At 42.3% G+C, this 22722-nt stretch overlaps 1 protein-coding gene across 2 annotated transcripts in view; it reads right to left on the reverse strand.

The window, feature by feature from the left end:
* The window catches only part of SPEG (striated muscle enriched protein kinase), a 134300-nt gene extending 118769 nt beyond the window's left edge, over positions 1 to 15531 (reverse strand). Inside the window, exon 1 of one of the 2 annotated variants that reach the window (XM_039354415.1) lies at positions 14682 to 15531. In XM_039354415.1, coding sequence (XP_039210349.1) covers positions 14682 to 15111 — 430 coding nt within the window. In that variant the 5' untranslated portion in view covers positions 15112 to 15531. The remainder of the gene's footprint in view (positions 1 to 14681) is intronic. The other variant, XM_039354416.1, reaches the window with a different exon arrangement.
* Between the last annotated feature and the right edge of the window lie 7191 nt (positions 15532 to 22722).

The raw sequence follows: 22722 nt of genomic DNA on the forward strand, positions 1-22722 counted from the left end.
AGATGACCTCCAAGGTCCCTTCCAAATCTGATCTGGTAATTCTGTTAATTTCCTTAGATTACCTAATTATTAAAAGGAATTATAGTTACGGGATCAATGAGCCAATACCTTATCTTCATTGTGAACCTTCCGCCTGTTTTGTTTTCCATTTAATAGTCTGCACAGAAGAGATTTTCATCTAAAAGACTGTGGTGATGATGGAGGAAAAAGAAGAGTTAAACTTCTGTTGCACACATCCTGTAGTCTTAATGACAATCCCCTCTTTCCCCTACTGAGTGTTATATTTAATAAACTGCAGTATGGTTACTAACCACACAGTTAAATTATATTTGTTCTGCTGTGATAATGCAGCTGAATTGCATGTGGGAATCCCACTTTCAATCTGATGTTATCTCAAGATTAAAAAAAAAAATCTGTGAGAGCTGGAAGGGACCTTGGAGGTCTTCTAGTCCAACACCCTGCTCAAGCAGGAGACCCTATACTATTTCAGACAGGTGGCTGTCCAGTCTTTTTTAAAAAAAACATTCTGTGATGAAGCACCACAACTTCTGAACACAAGCTGTTCCACTGGTTAATTGTCCTCACTGTTAGGAAGTTTCTCCTTAATTCCAAGTTGCTTCTCTCCTTGATTAGTTTTCATCCATTGTTTTTTGTCTTTCCTTCTGGTGTTTTGGAAAATAAATTGACCTCCTCTTCTTTGTGGCAGCCCCTCAAATAATGGAATACTGCTATCATGTCACCCCTTGTCTTTCTTTTCTCTAGACTGGCCATACACAATTTCTGCAACCATTCTTCAAATGTTTTTGTCTCCAGGCCCTTAATCTTCTTAGTTGCTCTTCTTTGCACTTTTTCCAAAGTCTCAACATCTTTTTTATAATGTGGTGACCAAAACTGGATGGCCTGTTCCAGGTGTGGTCTTACTAAGACTTTATAAAGCGGTACTAATACTTCACATGATTTTGATTCTAAGCCTCTGTTTATACAACCAAGGATTGTATTAGCTTTTTTGGCTGCTGCCACACACTACTGGCTCATGTTTAAGTAATCGTCAACTGGGACTCCAACGTCCCTCTACAGTTACTATTTTTGAGCAAAGTTTTGCCTAATCTATACTTGTACCTCTGATTTTTCCTGTCTAGGAGTAAAACCTTGCTTTTCTTTACATTAAATTTCATGTTATTGGATAGCGCCCGCTGTTCAAGTCTGTCAAGATCTTTTTGGATCCTGACCCTCACCTGGAAACTCACTGTCAATCAGAGAAGATCATAATGGGATGGCCTAACAATGAGTCTGTTTAAGTATGTGCAAAATTGAATGTTCCAAGCATTCTGGAATATTCCATCTCTCCTCCAGACCATCCAATCTGGATGTTCTGGGTTGGTTTCTTCATCTGAAGAACTCAATTCTCTGAACCCCAACTGTTCAGATGAAATAAGCCTATTTTAACACTGGATCATATCTGGAATGCCAATTCTGATTCAGTGGATTAATTTCTGAAAAACTGCTGGATTAGCTCAGGACAGCTGAATTGGCATAGTCTGAAGGAGGAAGAGAATGTCCCAAATCCTTCAGAACATTCCATTCCCACAACATAATTTATACACATCCTCATGGTTGTCTATATGGCATCTTTCTATATTCATTAAACTACTGCCCCTCCAACCTGCAATAAGCTGATTATGAGAATTGTTAAGTAACTGAAATCATCTAGTTTCTTTAAATGTTAGAATATATATATATATAATTAAATACATGGTCTCTGTGAAAATTGTACCCTTATTCATTATGTGTGAATGAGGACAGGATCCCTGACTATAAATAAAGCAGACACTGAGTTGACTAAAGTCACAGGGCACTTCCACATTGCCCTAGTTTCCAGTGTACAATCCTTGTAAAGCTTTTTGAAGGCAACCATCTGCACTGCTGCTGATTCTGAAATGTTGAAAATATCTGCTGCTCTTTCCAGCTGACCAATAAGAAATTGCAAAACACATCTTTAGTTAGTGCCCCCTTCCTATCTGTAAATTTTTTTTAAGTTTACATGTGTTTGTCTATTTTCTCCATTACTCCTCAAAGACCTAAGAAATAATAGCATCTCACAATGTCTAAGAAAGAGACTAGATTCAGCCCAAGGCAAGGTAAAAGTCCTTGCCAAAGAGGAAAAAGGTCCCCCATCACCTCAATAGAGCGTCAACATTTCAGACAGATTTTCTTTAGTGCAATTACAGAGACATCACAGCTAAGCCAAAAATAAATGAGTATGGCAGCTGAAACAGAAGAGGATGTATTGGGCCAACTTGTCAAATCTTAAATGATGCTCGTAAAACTAGTCTATGAGGAGCAGAAAAACTACAAAGCCTGAGAGTTTGAGGGTCACACTTTCCAACCCAACTTCAGAGATAGTTCTGGAGTAGTACAAAGGTCCTACGTGGAAATGGTCTTTTCCCCTTCACAGGGCCACAATTCTTCCTTCTCTTGGCCCTAAACTGTTCACATCTTGTTGCCTTCTTTGTGCTTAACTCATCTGGAGCTTATCTAATCTTCATTTCCAATATACATGTAATCGGACTATGTGTCTATCATTATGAACCTTAGGGTGATATCTATAACACTACATATGATAACACTTAGGCTGAATTCTTTCCCATAAAATTACTCACAGTGAAAGGTTGCACAAGAATTTCCAGCATGGCACCCATGGATACCAAGGCCATCCTTGAGGATTTCCATAGTGCCTGCCATGCCAGTTGCTTCCCTTAGCACCATGTTAAGTCAATATTTTAAATGCATGAGCATGATCTTTCTAGTTTCTGCTACTCGTATGCAGGAAATGTAAAAAAAAAAAAGAGTAAGAGATGGAAGGAAGTGTAAAAGAAAGAGAGAGAATAGGAGGGAGCAGAGATCCATTGTGAGAAGGATGCTATGTTAGGTGTACCACTGGGAGGGAGAGAACATAGTGGCTATGGGGTAAAAGGGAGAACCTAGATCAGGGGTAGGCAACCTTGGCTCTTTTATGATTCGTGGACTTCAATTCCCAGAATTCCTGAGCCAGCATTTCATTTTCCCAAAAGTCCCATTCCTTCTCTGCTGTATAAAGGTGTTGAAAGCCTTTTTTTTCCAGAAAGGCCACGTGCTAAGATGTTTGACAATGCTCTTGAGCAGTGATTGGTGAGAATGGCTGCAACTGTTTTTTAAACATACTTCCACATAATGCTGCTTAGTTTTTATACCTCTTGCATTCTGTTGGCTTTTACTGAGTTTTCAGTGTAACCCGTCATAAGTGTTTCCAATTGGATGGCCATTCAAGTCAAATCAACGAACAGAAAGAGAAATGGGAAACTCAGTTGCCTGGCTTGCAGGCTCACACAAAGAAGAAATAACTGTGGTGAATTGACTGGTCTTCTAGGAGAACATTGGACTGTCACAGGGGAAAGAAAGATGTGGAGATTATTTCTCTAAAGGAGATGGCTAAGTTCACACAACAAAGATGATCTAACCTGGCTTGAGCCAAAGTAAGTCACTTATCCATTATTTGGTGTCAGGTGATCTGGGAAGTTAAATGTGCTGTATAAGCCTAGATTCTGAGGCTATAACTATCTTAGTTAAGAGTTTTATGCAAACACAGCCACAATTTTGTGAAATATAGTGTTTTTTTTATTATGAGAATTAGGATTACACGTATACATTTACAGTGTTCTTTTTTAAAAAAATGAAAAGCTAAAAAGTTATTTTCTTATTTTTTAAAAATTCTATCCTTTGTTTCTTATGAATGTGGGGATAGTTGCATTTTTTTAGAGAAAAAAAGAGTTTATTGCTAATAATAGTGATTAGATCTCAGAATTCTGAGATTTCTAACATAAAGTATTGCAGCTTTCACTCCTTCTTTGGGATACCCAAGAAATATTCTCTCTTTCCCCAATGGGACAAGCCCATCCCATTCACACCAGCAGAAGAGGCCTGCTATGGATCCCGTGTGCTAAGGAAATGAAGCAGGCGGGGTCAAGGAGAAGAGCCTTCTCCACTGTGGCCCCACCCTTCTAGAACATTCTACCTCCAGGGATGAGAACGCCCCCCCCCTTTTGGCTTTGGGAAGGGTATAAAAACCTGGCTTTGCCAGTTACCTGGGGGCCTTGAGAGGAGCCCTTGCCACTGGAGGTGATTGATGGGATAGGAAGGCCTCATCCCTATCCCGTCCATCTCTTAGCTCTTTTAGTTTCAGTTTTAGTACAGTTTTTAATAATACGTTAATCTATATAGTTTAATATTTTCATATTTTAATTATTTACTTGTTTTACAATCTTGTAAGCCACCCAGGGTCACCTTGTGGGGGAGATGGGTGACATAAAAAAATAATAAAAATAAATAAAAATTAATAACTAGGGATTAATAGTTTATTAGCCATTAATATTAATGAGATAATAGGAGATAATAGCTGAAGGTTGAATTTTTCACAAATTATGTTTTCTTTATTCCTCTGAGTTATAAGGAGTAGTGTACAATAGCAACTAGTTATTTTTCTCTGTTGAAGTGGCATCAGAGTATCCTCTGCTGAAAATGAATTTGCCGTGCTGTTCTAAATGTTCTTGATTTAGAAAGTAATTGTTACACTTGGATAAATGATGTGCTGCTGCACAATCAATGAACCTTCAGGATCACCTCTATGTTATCGGTGTAAGCCAGGTTTCTGCCTGCAGTTGGAGGAATAATATTACTTTTGCACTGAATAGTTTTTCTAAATAAAGTAAACTGGCATGAGATGGAAAATTATTCCAACCCCAGGATATTTTTTTTTAGGTAAAACACACCACCACACTAATTAAAACAAGGCCTCCTCATTTCACACTCCCCCAGAGTTGAAGGATCTTAAGAAATGTAATTTACATATGAAGTTATGCGAAAATGTGTAAACCTTATAAAGAAGTGTTTTCAAAATTCATCTGACCACGGAGTATTCTGGAGCTTTGAATATATTGTTGGAATGGTTATGTTAGTACAGAGAAAGACTTTTATATTCAGGCACCCACCCAAAATTATCAGTTGCCAGGCGACCGAGGAATCAATTAACTTTTTCACAGAGCACTTATTCAGCTTTTGCAGAATCGTGATTCTCCACAGAATCAGAAATACATGATCTATGTATTTCCCTGGCTGACAGATGTTTATTAGACTTTGGGAAGATCAAATATGAAGAAGAGAGGAATCTCTTGAATGATGGGAAGAGTGGCAGGAGAGCACTTCATCGTCTCTGTGATCCTTACAAAGTGATTCAAACCATGGATCTTTTGGAATAGGATCATGAGATTTGGGGCTACAAAAATAGTTGGATCACCACATAGTTGGAGATATTATCTGGTAGCAAGAACAGCTAGTGTAGTCTTCTGCTAAAGATCAAGGAAGCCTAAACTCTTAAACACGATTATTTGATAATTTTAACTTATGGAGTAGGGTGTGCGTTCCTATCGCATGTTCTCTGTGTATAGATCAAGGAGAAGTGGAAATTATGAATGTCCCCAAAAAGGCACTTGGCAGTTTCTGTATGAATTAATTTCCTACATATCTAGCACTGCCCATGGCAAGAAGCTGTGTAGGCATTGCCACATGTGAATGTGTTTTCAGAATAATCTATGTTGCAGTGGCCATGGGGTTTGGGGCTATTGCCTACGGACTTTGCAAAACAGAAAGCTGCGCCTTTATTTCCATGTGCAGTGTTGTAGAGAAGCAATTTCCTTCACAGATGCAATCACCTAAATAAAGCAAGCCATGTGTGAAGCAGTAGCTATTAGTTAGAGTACTGTATTCAATAGAAAATACACAAAACCAAATTGGGAGTCCCAGTGGCCTTCTATAATCTGTCTTAATGGCTTTGGGGTGTTTAATGAAGATGCTGGAATCAGCATAAAAGAAATGTCAGCCAAGGAACCATGTAGATGTAGCAATAAGACTGGGAAGAAGGACTATCCTTCACAACCCGAAAGCAGAAAGTGAGTCTGCTAGTCTATTCACTCCTACCTTGCCAAGCAGGAACATAATTTGCTGAGCAGTCTCACCTCCACTCCTCATTCTGCAAACTTCACCTAATAAACTGCAGCCTTCATTACTTTACCTACCAGACGGATGTAGAATTCAGTGGACAAGGTGGGTGTAGATACATCATTAACCTTACAGCTCCACAAGGCAATTATAGTTATAATGAGGATAATAGAGTAAGGCATAGAGGACAGATTAATATCACTGGATCTTATCTTTCATCTCTCCCCTGGGAGTTCTCAAGTTCTTATCTGAGCATTGGTTTATCTGAACTGTCCACTGATCTGAAGTAGCTTTCCCTCTGAAATAAAAAGGCTACTATGTGAGCCAAGGAGGGCCAGTTTAGTGTAGTGGTTAAGGCTAGAAAATGGGAGAATATGAATTCTAGTTCCAGATTAGGCATGAACCTAGCTGGCTGACCTTGGGCCAGACATTCTATCCCACCCTAGGAAAAAGGCAATGCAAACCACTTCCAAAAACCCTTGGCAAGAAAATTTAGAGACATACCCAGGTAATCTCTAGGAATCAGCACTGACAATAGGTAGGAGGAGGAGGAGGAGGAGGACAACGACAACACAAGTGGGGGTGGAAATAGGAGGGAATAGGATGCAAGATGGATAGAGGATACAGTAAATCTGAAAGCAGTCTGTTTATTTTTGCCCTTGTATTCTTCCTTTTTCTGTGCAGCTGACTTTGAAGAACCTTGTTTTCATGGTCTACTGTAAATACTGATTCAGATATTCTACATGCACTGATCCCCTCATTGTTTCTATGGAGGCCTGATGGGCATTGTACACAGATATGTGGATTGTGCAGCCTCTCATAATTACAGTCAAAGCCCAACAGGTACCATTGCACCATAAAGGCCGGTTGATTTTGTTTTCAATGAACTGTAATGTGGACTTGCTGCTCCATCTTCTAACTTTACAAATGTCCTGTCCATCAGCCTTGTTGCCTCCAAGCCTTCCATTTCCATTCAATAACCCACTCAACTGTTTTGAGACTGTTTGGACAATTGGAATGCTACAAGAATGATGCAAATTTGCATGCAGGGAACCAGCAGCCAATCAGTCCTAAAGAGTCTTTTCCCTGCAGTAGCTGAGAACAAAGGGGTGCCACTCAATCAGTCCTTGTCTGCCATGCAGAAATTGACTGCATTGTTCTGTTCCCAGAGGTTTGTGCCTCTGTCCTTTTCCTCTCATTTGAGAAATCAAAGAAAATAAATGTATGCTCTTCATACCCTTGTGTCACTTTCTGAAATGAATGAAGCCATCTTTGTCGTTCTAAGTTGCCACGTAGTTTGGGGGAAGGGGAGGAAATGAAAGTATTGTTAGACTAAACACAGAGCAATCCCGTGGGAACCAGAGTCATTCCCACAGGAACTGGAAGGTGGAAAGAAGAAGTATCACAGAGCCCGCCAATTGCTCTCATTGGGTAGCATCATCACTAGCATAATAGAGGGGAGGGAACTGTTACATTTAGTTACATTGGATCCCTGGGGGGAATTTTAGAGTTGGTTTTACTTTTGACCATGTCGATATTATAAACATGTGCTTTGAGGAAACTTCAAGCCACTAGACATCAAACTAAAAAATAATCCATCGGCCCCAACTGCAGTCTGATCCAGAAATGTAGAACCGAACTGAAATCTGACCCTGGTTCAGAGACAACAGGCAATTGTTGACATACAGATATGAATTAGCATGGAAAGGTTCCAAATTGTACCTTTCTAGTACTCTCAGGGTCCAAGCCTTGCAACGAAGCCATGATGCCGAGCATGCTGATCACTTTGGATTTTTAAAGACTTTACACTTAGTAAGATGACAATTCCGGTAGTCCGGAATGAAAGAGGACATTGAAAGCTATCTGTGTCACCATGAAAAAAAGACCAGGAAAACGTCCTGGGCTGTTACAGCAGGTAATGGAACCATCCCAACCCAGGGAGGAAATCACAATGGACTTCATCGTAGAGCTCCCCAAAAGTAGCAGCCAACACCCTAATTTGGACTGTTGTTGACCTTTTCTCGAAGCAAGTTCATTTTATAACCTGTCCTGGTCTTCCTTCTGCCCAAAAACTTGTGAAACTGTTTCTAAAACAGTTCTACCAGCTCCATGGAGCATCCAGGAGAATTATATCAGACTAAGGTGTCCAGTTCACCGCAAAATTATGGAGGGAGTTCATGAAGCTGATCGGATCCACCCAGGGGCTCAGCTCGGCTTTTCATCTGAGTACAAATGGAGCTGCTGAATGAGTGAACATAATGGTGGAACAATACCTGAGATGCTATGTTAACTATCAGCAAACTAACTGAGCAGATCTCCTGCCTTTTGCTGAAGTGGTATACAACAACACTGTGCACAACAGTACTGGACTTACTTCTTTTAAAATAGCTACAAGCAGGGAGTTCGTTCCCATACTTGAATACCCTCAAGAGCCTCCCTCCTCACAAACACTGACTGAATGGGTAAACTCGCTGCAGAGTGCTTGAGTAAATGTCAAACGTGCCTTACCAATGCTGCAAGGATTCAAATTGAGCAAGCTGATAAGCGACAATTCCCTCAGAAACCCTTCCATATAGGAGAGAAAGTCTACCTCTGAACCAAATACCTAACGTTAAAACTACCATGTAAAAAGCTGGGTCCTAAATTTATTGGTCCTTTCCCCATCGTAAAAATCATAAATCCTGTTACAGTGGAGCTAAAGCTCCCACGACTCTTGGGGAAAATACATCCAATTTTTCATTGCAGTTTATTGAAACCAGTAATAGAATCAACAATGAGGCCAATACCTTGAACTGCCTCAGGTCCCATTATGGTAGAGGGTGACACCCATTATGAGATAAAATGAATTCTAGATTATATAAAGGAAAGCTACAGTATCTAGTTCAGTGGAAGGGGTATCCTTTGTCAGAAGTCACATGGGTGAAGAGTAGAGATGTAAAGGCAGAGAAATTAATTTGGAAATTTCATGATAAACATCCCTGAAAGCCTAGGGAACCTTCAGACTATAGAAAAGGAGACTAGCAAAACACTAATGTGTATCTATGCTTGTTATATTTCGGAAACTGCTTTCTCTTTAGGGGAGTCTGACTGTCAACTTCTGAAATGGCTGAAGCCATCTTTGTCGTTCTAAGTTGCCACATGATTTGGGAGAAAGGGGGGAAAATGGAAGTATTGTTAGACTAAACACAGAACGATCCCGTGGGAACCATGGTCATTGCCACAGGAGCTGAAAGGTGGAAAGAAGTGTCATGGAGCCCACCAATTGCTCTCATTGGGTAGCGTGGGGGGGAACTAGCATAGTAGGGGGGGGAACCATTGCATTTGGTTACATTGAATCCCTGGGGGAAGTCACTTCAAGCCTCGGAGTTCTGATTTATTTGGTTTAATTAGTCGGAACCTTGACACCTTGACTGTTTCCAAACTTCTTTTTTTTTTATTAAACATTTTTAAAATTTTACAATAAAAACCCCTTCCCCAATCCCTCCCAACCCACCCCAAAACCCTCCCCCGTTCTTCCCAGAGCTGAATACAGGTTTAACTAGATCTTAAAAGAAAAAAAAAGTTTTAAACCCAAATAAACCTTAAGCAAATATAATTACACTCAATAAACAAATTGTAAAATACTTTAACTCCATTATATATAAAAAACAAAAAGAGGAAAAACAAAAGAAAAAATAAAAAAGAAATAAAAAAATAAAAAATTAAAGAATAATAACAATTACACTTCTAAATAATATCTTAAACTTATATAAATTATTCAAAAGCTAGATAATATTTTCTTATATCATACTTATATTGTATAAAATTTATCCATCTTTTCCACACCGAAAGATACTTCTCTTGCGATTGATACTGTTTCCAAACTTCTTAAAACTGCAGATTGTAGCATGCCAGGATTGCCACATGTTTGGTTCCTTTATCCTAGTGTTTCTCGACCTCAGCACTTATAAGTTGAGTGGACTTCAACTCCCAGAATTCTGGCTGGGGAATTCTGGATGTTGAAGTCCACCCATCTTAAAGTTGCTAAGGTTGGAAAATATTGCTATTGCTAGATTAGCCAATGCATGGTAGGCACAGAAAGTCTAGGTCCTATTCCCTCAAGTTAAGGAGATGGAAAGTCCAGACAGCATAGAGCAAGATCAGAATGTAATACTTTCAATTACAATATCTGTGGGTGTCCTTGGTGCACTCTGAGTCTGGTTGCAGAAGCAAACCACCAGGCTCAGAAAGCACCAAGGACTCTACATTTCAACCCTGAGCTACAAATATTCCCTTCTATTAATTACAACATCGTTAAGGGATGGGGGGGGGGAAATCAACATGATCCCTTGCTGATTCTGCATTTCTGTCTGGAAGCCACTGCAGCCTTTTGTCTACCAGAATCAAAGCATACAGGGAGCAGAACTATCACCTTAACCTTTGCTTCTTCATTTGCAGATTAGTCACTAGCAAAAGAAAATCTCGCTCATATAAATTAATCCAAGAGCAATTTTCACACTAGAAAACAAAAAAATACAAAATCCAGGAACTTCTGACTCAATTGGTAGCAGAATAGACTTCAGAGAAATAAATATTTCTAATCATATAAACACACATTCACGTATGGTATTTGTATCATGTGTACCACAATACAGTTCATTAAAGAGGGTTTTTAAAAAAAAACAGTGAGAGATATTACTTGCTTTTTAATGTATCTAGTATGTTAACTTCCATGTTCTTGACTTACTTTCTGTCAGGTTGCCAGATGACTTCTCTATCTTAAGTGCAATGTGTCCTTACATTACTTCACCACTTGGAGCCCTTGAATCATCCCAAACACTAGAGAGTGGTTCTCAACCTTTCTAATGCCGCGACCCCATAATACAGTTCCCCATGTTGTGGTGACCCCCAACCACTTATACATCACCAGGTGCCAGGGGCGTGGCCATAGAAAAGGAGGAAAAAATGGCAGACAGCCTTGTTTGGCGACCCCCGTGAAATGGTCGTTCGACCCCAAATGGGGTCCCGACCCACAGGTTGAGAACCGCTGCACTAGAGCTACCACATCTGAACTGCAAAAATCCAGATAACCACTAGAGGGCAACAATGAGAGCATATCAGTTCAATGCCACCTAATGGTTGTTCAGCTTTTTACAGATTTTAGTCATACTGATGACTTTTTTTTATGAACCAAGAGTACAGCAACTCTGCCTTGCATCGCATTTCCCAAATCCACAATTATATTAATGAAATGGTCTCATGCTTCTTCTACCACACATGAAAAGGACAGGGTTTGCACCCTGGTTCATATTTTCTATTGGTTTACTGTAACTCCATGCGCTTCTTGGATGCTTCATAACATAATTCTTTCACTCTGTTCTAAGCAGTATCCATATCACCTTTCTTACTTCCATTCTGTATTCATTCCATTCAGAGAACAATCAATCTTTTACTATTTTTTCATACAGGAATCATTTTTTTCTTCCTGCAGTTGTATGAGTTTCACTATAGTTACTTTCATCTCTTTTTCTCCCTTGTCCAATTTTTCCCAAGACTCACTCTTAATACAATCTAAAATGATCTGCCCTAAAGTCATGACTTTCCATTAGGCATTTATCCTGCTTGACTGATGCTCTGTCTTTCAGCATAAACCATCGTGCTGTTATTTCAGCAACACAAATTTGGGAACAGAGGCAGCTGCAGGATTGGAGCCTCTTGTCCAAATGATGGAAGTAGTGTTGCAACACAAACCCCACCCCTTTCATGTGTTCATGTGGTACATTAGTGCATATAGGTAGTCCTCATTTAGCAACCAGAGTTGAGACTGGCAACTCAGTGGTAAAGCAAAGGAATTGCTAAGTGAAATCACATCTTACTTCAACTTTCCTTTGCTTTATAGACTTGCAAAAGTCATAAATGTAAAGACTCGTCATAAAACTACTTTTTCATCATTGCCATAATTGAAAATGATTGTTGAACGAGGCAGTTACTAGACAAAGCCTATCTGTATACAAATGGGGTACAACTTTGTTTTCATCACTGATTCATTAGCTCCTTGACCCCACAGATAACTCTGTCAAGAAATCTGGGGGGGGGGAGTGGAATACAGGCTTCCCACCAAACAACAAAGAAACTATTGCTGCCCTTTATTGGCTACTACACCATTAATTCCTCAGACATGATCATATATTAAATATATGGAGGATGCAAGACACAGCTGAAGAGTTATAAGGCTCTTCCTTTCCTATAATAACAGGACTTCTGTTAGGCTCTCAGATCTGGCTGCAGAATCAGGATGATCATAAGATGGCAACCAAGAGAAGAATTTCCTGTCTCTTTGCTGCCATCTGCTGACCACCTGAATTTCTGCAGCCTGGATCTGGTAGTCCTATAATCTGCACAATCTTTCTCTCTTTAGTGGAAACAATTGAGTACACTGGGCTTTCTGTAGATTACTGTCATTACATTATACATGTGGTAGTGTTTATGATGGATGAGAACTTCCAGATTCTGATTAGATGGCCATCTGTGCATGATTGCCCTCTCTTCCAAGTTTTGGACATACATACAAATAAAAGTTGGGTTTGAAAAGCCACCTGCAATGTTAAACTTCCCACAAACATAAAGCAATGAGAATTTGAACTTTGCTTATTTTAAGGTTCTGAGACAACGTGAGAATGCTCAGATCTTACCTTCGCAAATACTAAACATAGATTAGATTTGTAAGACTCTCATGTAGATAGGCTTATGATGTCCTTGCTAGAAACAGCCTTCTGAAACTTATTGGCTGTGTTCACACAACATAATATCCCTTGTTAATATGTTAGTCTAGCTGTAGTTCAGCTTATCATACAAATACGGTCCTTAGAACTGGCAAGGTTTTTTAGTTCTAACCTTTTCGAATCCATATAGGATATGACCTTCATCTGCTTGACTAAATGACTGTCAGTTCCATTTTGAAAAAATATATGCTGCCATGTGATTCTCTGGTTCATTGGACCATGCTCAGAGAAATACAATCTTGAGTGGGTGCTAAATCCAAATGCATTACAACACATATTGTAGATTTATCCCTGGAAAGGAACAGAATACACTAAGATGGCCAAACAGATCAAAATTAGACTCGTTGAACTTACAAGAGTTCTTCTGTCTTGGAGACATTTCAACCTAAATGTCTTCTTCTCTTGTTTTATGTGCGGAAATATTTTATGCTTCTGTGTAGTTAATGATTCAAGAAAGAGGAACTCCTTCTGGCTGTCAGTCTCATAATCTAGCACCAGGAGATTGTCAAAGCCATAGTGCAGGGTACTAGAGCCTCTCTGTGGGCATCTCTTTTGACCATGCTGAATTAGGAGTGACTTTACAATGTGTCCCTTTCAACAGAAGCTTCCACCATATTGTGTACAATGACAAGCACATCTGAAGTACTGTAGGTAGGAAAAGGGCCGTTGGTGAGTTGGTAGCAGTTTCTATCACACCCTTAGCACCGACAAGAACCAGATCATACGAAAGCTATGTGGGAAGGGGATGATTCAGATGACGAAGTAAGAAGCAGCCACAGCGGCAGTGTGCTGGCCAGACAGGAGGTGTTTTAATTTCCTGAAAGGGCTCAGGTTGCAGATGTTAATGATTGCTGCCCTAACTTGGGAAGGAGGGAAGAATGGATCTGGCTGCTGTCCCTCAGAGTTGCCCATTTGCCGGGCCACAAAAAAGATGTGCTTCGCCATCCCCTACATCAGTGTTTCCCAAACTTGACAATTTTAAGGCATGAGGACTTCAACTCCCAGAATTCCACAGCCAGCAACGCTGGCTGTGGAATTCTGGGAGTTGAAGTCCACATGCCTTAAAATTGTCAAGTTTGGGAAACACTGCCCTACATTATGTAATTCCCATCCTGTTTCTAAGGGCTTACCCAGCTTTCCCTAACTTCAAAATGGAGATGACTCCCTGATCCAATTTAGCTTTCAAGGTGCTTTACCCTAAGGCTAATTAAGCAACTGTGATTCTCTAGATGGGGGTGTTATTCTCCTCCTACCTATTAATGTTTAATTCTTATTCTGTCACACAAGGCAAGCGGTGAGATGAAGAGTACAGATTCTCAGGCTATGTCTTCCTCTGAATTAAGCCCAGGAACGGCATGCATTTGGGTTTTCCTTTTCCTCCCAGTTCTGTTCATGCCACAAAGTCCAAGGACTGGAAGAACCATGCTTAGATAAGGACAGGTGTTCAGTCAAGTCGCGTCTACAGAAGTCCCCATTCCTGCCCTACACTGTGACCCAGAGGGCTGTTTGATTTATGCCAGGGATTGATTTCTAGAAGAAAGAAGTACAGGAGCTAAGTCTAAGGACCAAACACCCTGCAACAGGAAACCCTGGCTCTCTGATTCATTGGGAGAAGCCGTATTTGCTTATTGATAAGGGTTATGAATTTGATACACAATCAGAGGCACTCAATTATTGGTTTTCCAGGCTGACACTGCTCTTTTGCAGTGCTGCTAAATATGAATCGGATGTTCTTGAGCTGAAGAACTGGGTCTCTTGGAAAAGCAGGGCTGCTTGTTCCCCCTTGGGAAGCTTAGTGGTCGTTGCTAATGCAGCAACTGCTCTGCCCAGGTAAGGGTCAGGTATTGCAGCCCCCCCCCAGATAACCCCCCCCTCCCACTTTATCCATACCTTCCATATCGGTGACTGTCACGATGGCTGTGCTGATGGCTTCACCATGCTTGTTCTTGGCCACACAGCTGTAGACTCCAGCATCAGCCACCTTGCTGTTGAGGATCTGGAGGCTGCCATAGTCCTCTTCTTCTTCCTTTTTGACCTTCTTGTTGGAAGCAAGAGGTACCTTCTCCTTGTACCAGGTCAGGTGTGGCTGGGGGTTGCCAGTCACGACCACCTTCAGCAGGAAGTCATGGCCAATGCTAACAGCTGTGTCTTTCAGCTCCTGCAGAAAAATTGGAGCTGCAGGGCCTCCATGCTCCGCTGTGACTTTGGCTCTCTTAGGAGGGATGGCAGGGCTTGGAGGAGCTCTGCCGGGGCCCCGTCCTATCTGCCCAGCTTCTTCGGTGCCATGGATGAAAATATTCTGTTCCTGAGCTTTCTGCATGGTTTAGGGCCTCACTGACTTTTACACGGTTTTTAGTTGCAGTGATGTTGCATAAGATCCCCCCCCAACCTAGGATTCTGCAATCTCTCAGTCAGATAGGGCCCCGTGCAGCCCCCCGGGAGCTGTTTCCCTTCCTTGATGTTCACCCTCTCTGTGTGAGACCCCCCAATTGCTGGGCATCTGCCAGGGGGCACTGACGCTGCTCCAGGTGCCTGCCCACCCAGCCTGACAAGTCCCAGAAGGTTGCTATGCTGCCAGGCAGGGGGTTATTTTTAGGATGGTCTCAGGTTGCAGCCAGCCCATCCCAACACACTGAGGGAGTTAGACTCTTTGCAGAGGGGCACAATCCTCCCAGTTCACACAACACCCATGCCCTCATTCTGAAACTCCTAACATCTTTACTGTCTTTTTATGGTCCCACTACTCCTCATTCCACTGAATTACCTCCCCCCCTCTTTTACAGGAAGGGAAATCCACAATGAAAAAGCCTCCAGCTCCAGTTTAGTTCCTCCCTCCCTTGCTTCCTCCCAAGTAGCAGCTGTTTTCTGACATGTCACATTCCTTGACCGAAGCTGAGAAGAGCAGAGTGTATGACTGGAGTAGCTTAGCTTCTCTAGCAAAGATAAAAGTGGGTGGATGCAGTTTGCCAAATCGGGACTGAGGGACACAGGGGGCCTCTTTGGCCCAGCCTCCCCCCTCTCTTTTCTCTTTTCTAGACAATTCACACTGGGCACACTTCAAATGCAGGATGGAGATACAGTGCTCCCTTCTAGGATCCCAGGGAAAATCTCTTCCCGAATTCTAAACAAAAGACCATTTTCCCCTCTATATTCAGTTTTTAAAAATTTACTAGGTTTATATATCCCACTTTTTGTGTAAGAGGAATTGCAGACTGTACATAGTGCTCTGTCCTCCTATTTTTCCCTACAACAACCCTGTGGATTGAGGAGAGAGGGGGGGAGGGGAGGGAGAGAGAGAGAGAGAAGCTGACACCACCGCCCCCCCCCCCCCCGCCGCAATCACCCTGTGAGCTTCCATGGTTAAGGGCAGACTAAAACCTGGGTCTCCTTATTTCTAGGCCTTAACTACTACACATTACACTGGCTCTCTCACACACAGTTGTGCCAAATATTCTCTGTGATCCATAGGATGCAGTAAAGAGGATCTAGGTCAGGGGTAGGCAACCTTGGCTCTTTTATGACTCGTGGACTTCAACTCCCAGAATTCCTGAGCCAGCATGGCTCAGCTTGGAAACCTCTCCCTTTTCCCTCAGCACGGCTGGCTCAGGAATTCTGGGAGTTGAAGTCCACGAGTCATAAAAGAGACAAGGTTGCCTACCCCTGATCTAGGGGCTTTAGGTCACAAAGAGAAGTATGATCCGATCTATGCAGGGTCAGCTTTCTGTTGGGCAAATGGAACATTGAGAATCCCGCCAACTGCACTGGCTGGAGAGTTTCTAGACAGCAGAGGTCTGGTGTTCTGGTGAAGAAAGAGGCAAGATGGTAGGGCCTAAAGCCAAAAGTATAAAAGGTGGCCTTGGCTCAATATTTATGTAGAAGAGAGGAGGAGAAGATAGGAAAGTGATCACCATCACCTCCATCACCCAGGAAGAAGACACTGGGCCATCTATGCATAGAAACAGAAGGATGCAAAACCAGTGGGCCATCAAGTCCCCTGGATCACAAGCACGAAATGTAGCTCTTTGGAGCAGCAGCACCCTTATAACATGTAAGAAAAAAGCAAGTAAGATCGGGGAGAGATGGGGAGTTTGGAAGATTCCAAGCTAGTGAAACTGAAAAAAAGGATAAACACAGTATGAGAAAAGTCTGCTAGGACTGGCTGAAAAAGAATTGACCTAAAACTAACACAGGGAGGACGCTCATATCACGCAAAGGGTGACTTGCATGAACCTGGCCTAATGACACAATAATGAATTTTCAGTCCTGGGCTTTGTGCTCTGTATCACAAACTCTTAGAGTTGAGAGACTTTCGAATTACGTTAGGGAAAAAGACATTTTGACATTATTCATTTAAAAGACAAACAGAAAGGAATTACAGCCTAGAGCAGGGGTCTTCAAACTTGGCATGCCTGGCTGAGGAATTCTGGGAGTTGAAGTCCACAAGTCATAAAAGGGCCAAGTCTGAAGACCCCTGGCCTAGAGAAAGGTTGCTTTATCGCTAGGGCATGAAAAATTTTGAATGATGCTGCCACCTGCTGGAGCGGAGAAATTTTGCTTTTCAAGTGGCTAAATAGAGCTGAGGAAAGCTTACTGCAGGGGTCCCCAACCCCCGGTCCATGGACCGATAGTGGGCTGCGGCATGCTAGCAACCAGTCCGCACAAACAAGCAAAGCCCCATATGTGGGATGCAGGCAGCACACAAAAACACGCACTCTCCGGTCTGTGGAAAAACCTTTCTCCACGGAACCAGTCTCTGGTGCCCAAAAGGTTGGGACTTCTGGGTTACTGTACTCAAGTATTGTACACAGACAAGGAAGCATGAAGTTGGTGAAATAAAATGCAACAAGTAAATTACACATTATAGTTAGTGCACTAATATTAAAACCTCTGCACTGGTTATCAGTTTGGATCCTAGGCACAAAATTGAATTTAAAAGGTAATGGTAAAAGTTTCCTCTGTCCAGTCATGTCTGTCTCTAGTCTATGGGATGGTGCTCATCTCTGTTTCTTAGCTGAGGGAGCCAGTATTGTCCAAAGACACTTCTGTTGTCATGTGGCCAGCCTGATTATATGCTGAGGCATACAAAATACTGGTACCTTCCCACCAAAGTGGTACCGATTTATCTACTCGCATTTGCATTCTTTTAAACTGCTGGTAGTCAGGCTTTGGGGCAAGGATGGGTGCTCACCCGATCATACTACGCTCTGGTGTTAATCCCAGGCTATCAGCTTTCCAATTGACAAGCTCAGCGTCTTTAACTCCTGAGCCATCTTGCCCCCTTTATACATCATGCTAAGCCATAATATGGTTTGATTTCGGTTTAATATTACACCCATCCATTGTAATTTGCAAACACTGCTTTATAGCTTAGCATGTGATACAACATTTATTCAGCAAACTGTAAGTTAAACAAGCCTGATCTGGTTTGCTGATAGCATATCATGTAGTGTCAACCTGGCTATTTTATTTTTAAATCATGGTTTATGACTTAATGTACAATATTGTGCAATGCCAGTTTATTTAAATAAAATGTGAAGTGTGAAATCAAACAATATATACAAAATACTTACAAGGCTTTCTATGACAGGGCTTGTCAACCAGTGGTACGCTACCACTTGTGGTACTCAACCACCTGGCTGGTGGTACGCGGCGTCGCCTTCCTCCCCCCCCACTCTGCTCTTTCCCACCTCACTTGTTTGTGGAAAATATGCTGCTTGGTGGCAGCCTGCACGAACTTTACCACCTGGGCTTGACAGGGAGAGAGGGAGGGAAGGAGGAAGGGACTCCTCCTCCTCTCCTAAGGTTCAAAGCATGATCAGCTTCCCAAGGGCGCCACAATCCCAATTCATGTGTTTCTACTGTACCTCCTCGGCGCTCCCGGGAATGGGGCGGGCGGAAGAAAGCTTGGCTAGGCTAGGCAAAGAAAAGTCACAGAGCCGCGAGCTCAGATCGCAGGGAGGCCAGGGAAGGGGGTGAAGAAGAGGAAGAGGATTGGGAGAGAGGAAACGCCAAGCTTGTCCTCACCTCTCCCAAGAACCTCCTGCGCCACCTCACAGGAACACCTGGTTTCAGATTCAGATTCAGATTTCCCAAGGGCCGATGACACATTTCCCGCAGCTGGCGACCATGCAAGCCCTGGCAACTGCTCCAGCCTCCTGCGCCCGTCAGCTGGCAATCCCCGGACCTACGCCTATCAGCTGGAATGTCAGGCAATGCTTTGGCCGGTGTGGAGGATGAAGGGGAGGCTGCCGCAGTGCAGAACTCCTGCACCCGTCAACTGGCGACCTCCGGACCTGCACCCATCAGCTGGGAGGTCTGGTGACGGAGCTGGCTGGCGTGGAGGGCGATGGGGAGGCAGTGGCTCAGCAGGCGGGGTCCTGCCTGCCCGCGAATGTCGGGCCCACCAGCCCCATCTGTAAAAGAAAAAATCTTCCACCCAAGCATAACTTTTAAGGATTTTAAGGATCTTTGAGAGGGAGAGAGAAATAGAGAGAGGAAGGGAAAGAGAAATGGAGAGAGAAAAAGAGAGAGGGAGAGAGAGAAAGAAGGAGAGGGAGAGAGAAAGGGAGAGAGAAAGGGAGACAGGGAGAGAGAAAAAGAAAGGGAGATGGAGAGAAAGGGAGAGAGAAAGAGACGGAGGGAGAAAGAAAGGGAGAGAGGGAAAGAGAAAGGGAGAAAGAAAGAGAGGGAGAGAGAGAAAGAAAGAAGGAGAGAGATTAAATTAGTAACATGATTGTTTAGTGAATCTGGTTTCCCCACTAACTTTGCTTGTCACAAGGTTGCAAAAGGTGATCACATGACCCTGGAACAATGTGACCATCATAAATAAGCATCGGTTGCCAAGCATCCGAATGTAAATCACATGACCCTGGGGATGCTGCAATGGTCATAAGTGTGAAAAATGGTCATAAGTCACTTTTTCCACTGCCGTTGTAACTTTGAACAGTCACCAAGCAAACTGTTGTAAGTTGAGGACTACCTGTACTTTATCACTTTTTTCCATTTTTTTTTTTTTTTTTGTCATCAAGCTTCTGACACCTTGCTGGGTGACTGCTGGTACTCAAATGTTGCCATATTCTAAAAGTGGTACAATCGGCGAAAAGGTTGAAAAGCCCTGCTCTATGAATGCTAATATTATTATATCTTGTCGAAGGAAATGGTGCAGTAAATTTTAAACAAAGAACAGAACGGAACGGAACAGAACAGAACAGAACAGAATAGAATAGAATAGAACTGGAAGGAACCTTAGAAGTCTTCTAATCCAGCCCCCTGCTCAAGTAGGAGGACCTGTCCTATACCATCTCAGACAGGTGATTGTCCAGTTTCTTTTTTAAAACTTCCAGCGATGGAGCACCCACAATTTCTGGAGGTAAGCTGTTCCACTGGTTGATTGTCATCACTGTCAGGAAGTTTCTCCTTAATTCCAGGTTGCTTCTCTCTTTGATCAGCTTCCAACCATTGTTCCTTGTCCTTCCCTCTGGTGCTCTGGTGAACAATCTTACCCCCTCTTCTTTGTGGCAGCCCCTCAGATACTGGAATACAGCTATTATGTCTCCCCTATTTCTTCTTTTCTTTAGACTGGCCGAATCCAAGTTCTGCAGCCGTTCTTCATATGTTTTGATCTCCAGGCCTTTGATCATCTTAGTTGTTCCTCTCTGAATTTTTTCCAGACTCTTAACATCTTTTTTGTGATATGATGACCAAAATTTACAGCAGTATTTGAGGTACGGTCTTATTAGGGCTTTATAAAGTGGTACTAGTACTTCATATGATCTTGATTCTATGCCTCTGTTTACACAGCCCAGGACTGTATTAGCTTTTTTTGGTTGCTGCTGACACTGCTGGCTCATAGTTAAGTGATTGTCCACCAGGACTCCAAGGTCCCTCTCACAGTTGCTGACTCCAAACCAGATCTCGCCCAATCTGTATTTGTTCCTTTGGTTTTTCCTGCCTAAGTGTAAGACTTTGCTTTTCTCCACATTGAAACTCATTTTGTTGGATAGGGCCCATTGTTCGAGTTTGTCAAGATCTTTTTGGATCCTGAGTTTGTCTTCTGCGGTGTTGGCTACTCCTGTCAGTTTGGTGTCACCTGCGAATTTGATGAGTTCCCCTTCAATTCCCGTGTCTAAATCATTTATGAAGATATTGAAGAGTATTGGGCTAGGAAAACTAAGGGAAAATATAAAGACATACATTTCCTTTACTTTAGTTCTGTGGGTTTACAATAAATTCTTCTTAAATTAAAAATGCCTTTTTTAAAAAAAGTCACCTAATCCCATTTTTAAAGTTTTTTAGTGCCTTCATGTCAGTGCCTGAACTATCCTGCAGTTTTCTTGGCAAAATTTCAGATGTGGCTTGCCATTGCCTCCATCCTAGGGCTGAGAGGGAGTGAGTGGCTTAAAATCATCTGACTATTTTGTGCCTCATAGTCTCCCTGTTTCTAGTCTGGTACCTTACACCTTATTCCAAACTGAGTAATCCCATAGCAATACAGCTACCGTAACTGCTTTGAAAATCCAGACAACCACTAGATGGCAAAATGATATTTTAGTTGGGTTAATGACATGATTATAGTCACACGGCTGTCTGCGGAAGTCAGGCTTCATATCTGTGCAGAAGTCAAAATAACCATGCAGGGCAGTGGCCTTCAAATAGAGGGGGCAGGGTGTGGTTATTGTATCCAATAGGACAGTGGTTCTCAACCTTTTTAATGCCGCGACCCCCAACCAATCGTAAGTCGAGGACTACTCAACTGGTGCAGCACCGTTTGCAGAATGGGACTTTTGGCAGGCTTAGCAGGGCAGAGACAGCCTGGACAATTCCTATTGGCTTTTGAAAGCCAATAGAATTAGACTCTATTCAAGAGAGTCTATTCTATTGGCTTTCAAAAGCTAATAGAATAAAAGGGAGTAGCACAGCTAAGGAAAAGGGGGGGAAATGGCGGACTGCATTGTTTGGCGACCCCCGTGAAATAGTTGTTCGACCCCGAATGGGGTCCCGACCCACAGGTTGAGAACCACTGCAATAGGAGCTGGGCAGACCCCTGCTTCTGACTCACTTTCTTCAGTCATGCTGTCTGAACACTAGATGTCATCCATGAAATAAGACTTATGTCAGGAGAAGATGGAAACCACCTTTCCACCTAAATCAGCTAAATATGTAGCTCGCCAGCCTCCGATATGGGCTGGAAATGAGAAGAGGACAGAACCATGAGCATAAGCTCTTAAAATATGTTTAGCAAAATATCTTCTAGCTACAGTTAGCGGGACATGTACATGAGTTAAAAGATCTTATTTGTATAGGTCCCTGTCTATCATTTACTGGTAATCTCTCACTCTCAGAGTCTCATGAGGTAGCAGGCCCTTCCTAAAGAATATGGATGAAGACACAATTTCTAAAATGGTGATTTGGGGCACATTTAGTGTGACTAGAGCACTGGTACATTTTGACTGTGCTAAAACAGACTTAAATATGATGGAGAAACCAAGCTGCAATCTCTGGGTTTATTTGGGATGTTTCTGGTACTGAAGAGAATGTAAGTGCGTACAGCGAACCAATGTTTAGATAACACCTGAGCAAAGAGCCCCATTTTAAGCATCCCTTCTCCTGTCTGTAGTACCATTAAGAGGTTGGATTTTGAAGCCAGTGCCAAGCAGAATCTGTAGAGGAGGCCCTTCCATATATGAGGGACTGTGGTGGTAGCACATTTCTAAAATGCCGCTGTGGACATAGAGCAGGAGTCTTCAAATTTGGCCCTTTTATGACGTGTGGACTTCAACTCCCAGAATTCCTCAGCCAGCGTGAGGCATAGAGTCTAGCGACTAGGAGGGTGCCTGGGGTAAATCAGGGATAATGAAAACCACGCCACCAAAATGGAAGAGAAGCAGGGCACATTAGAAATGCCTCTGCTATACAAAGCATGGAAGTCCCT

Source organism: Crotalus tigris, unplaced genomic scaffold (assembly GCF_016545835.1).
Source record: "Crotalus tigris isolate CLP2741 ecotype Arizona unplaced genomic scaffold, ASM1654583v1 scf7180000018550.1270297659:1495590, whole genome shotgun sequence".
In the NCBI taxonomy this organism is placed as follows: domain Eukaryota; kingdom Metazoa; phylum Chordata; class Lepidosauria; order Squamata; family Viperidae; genus Crotalus; species Crotalus tigris.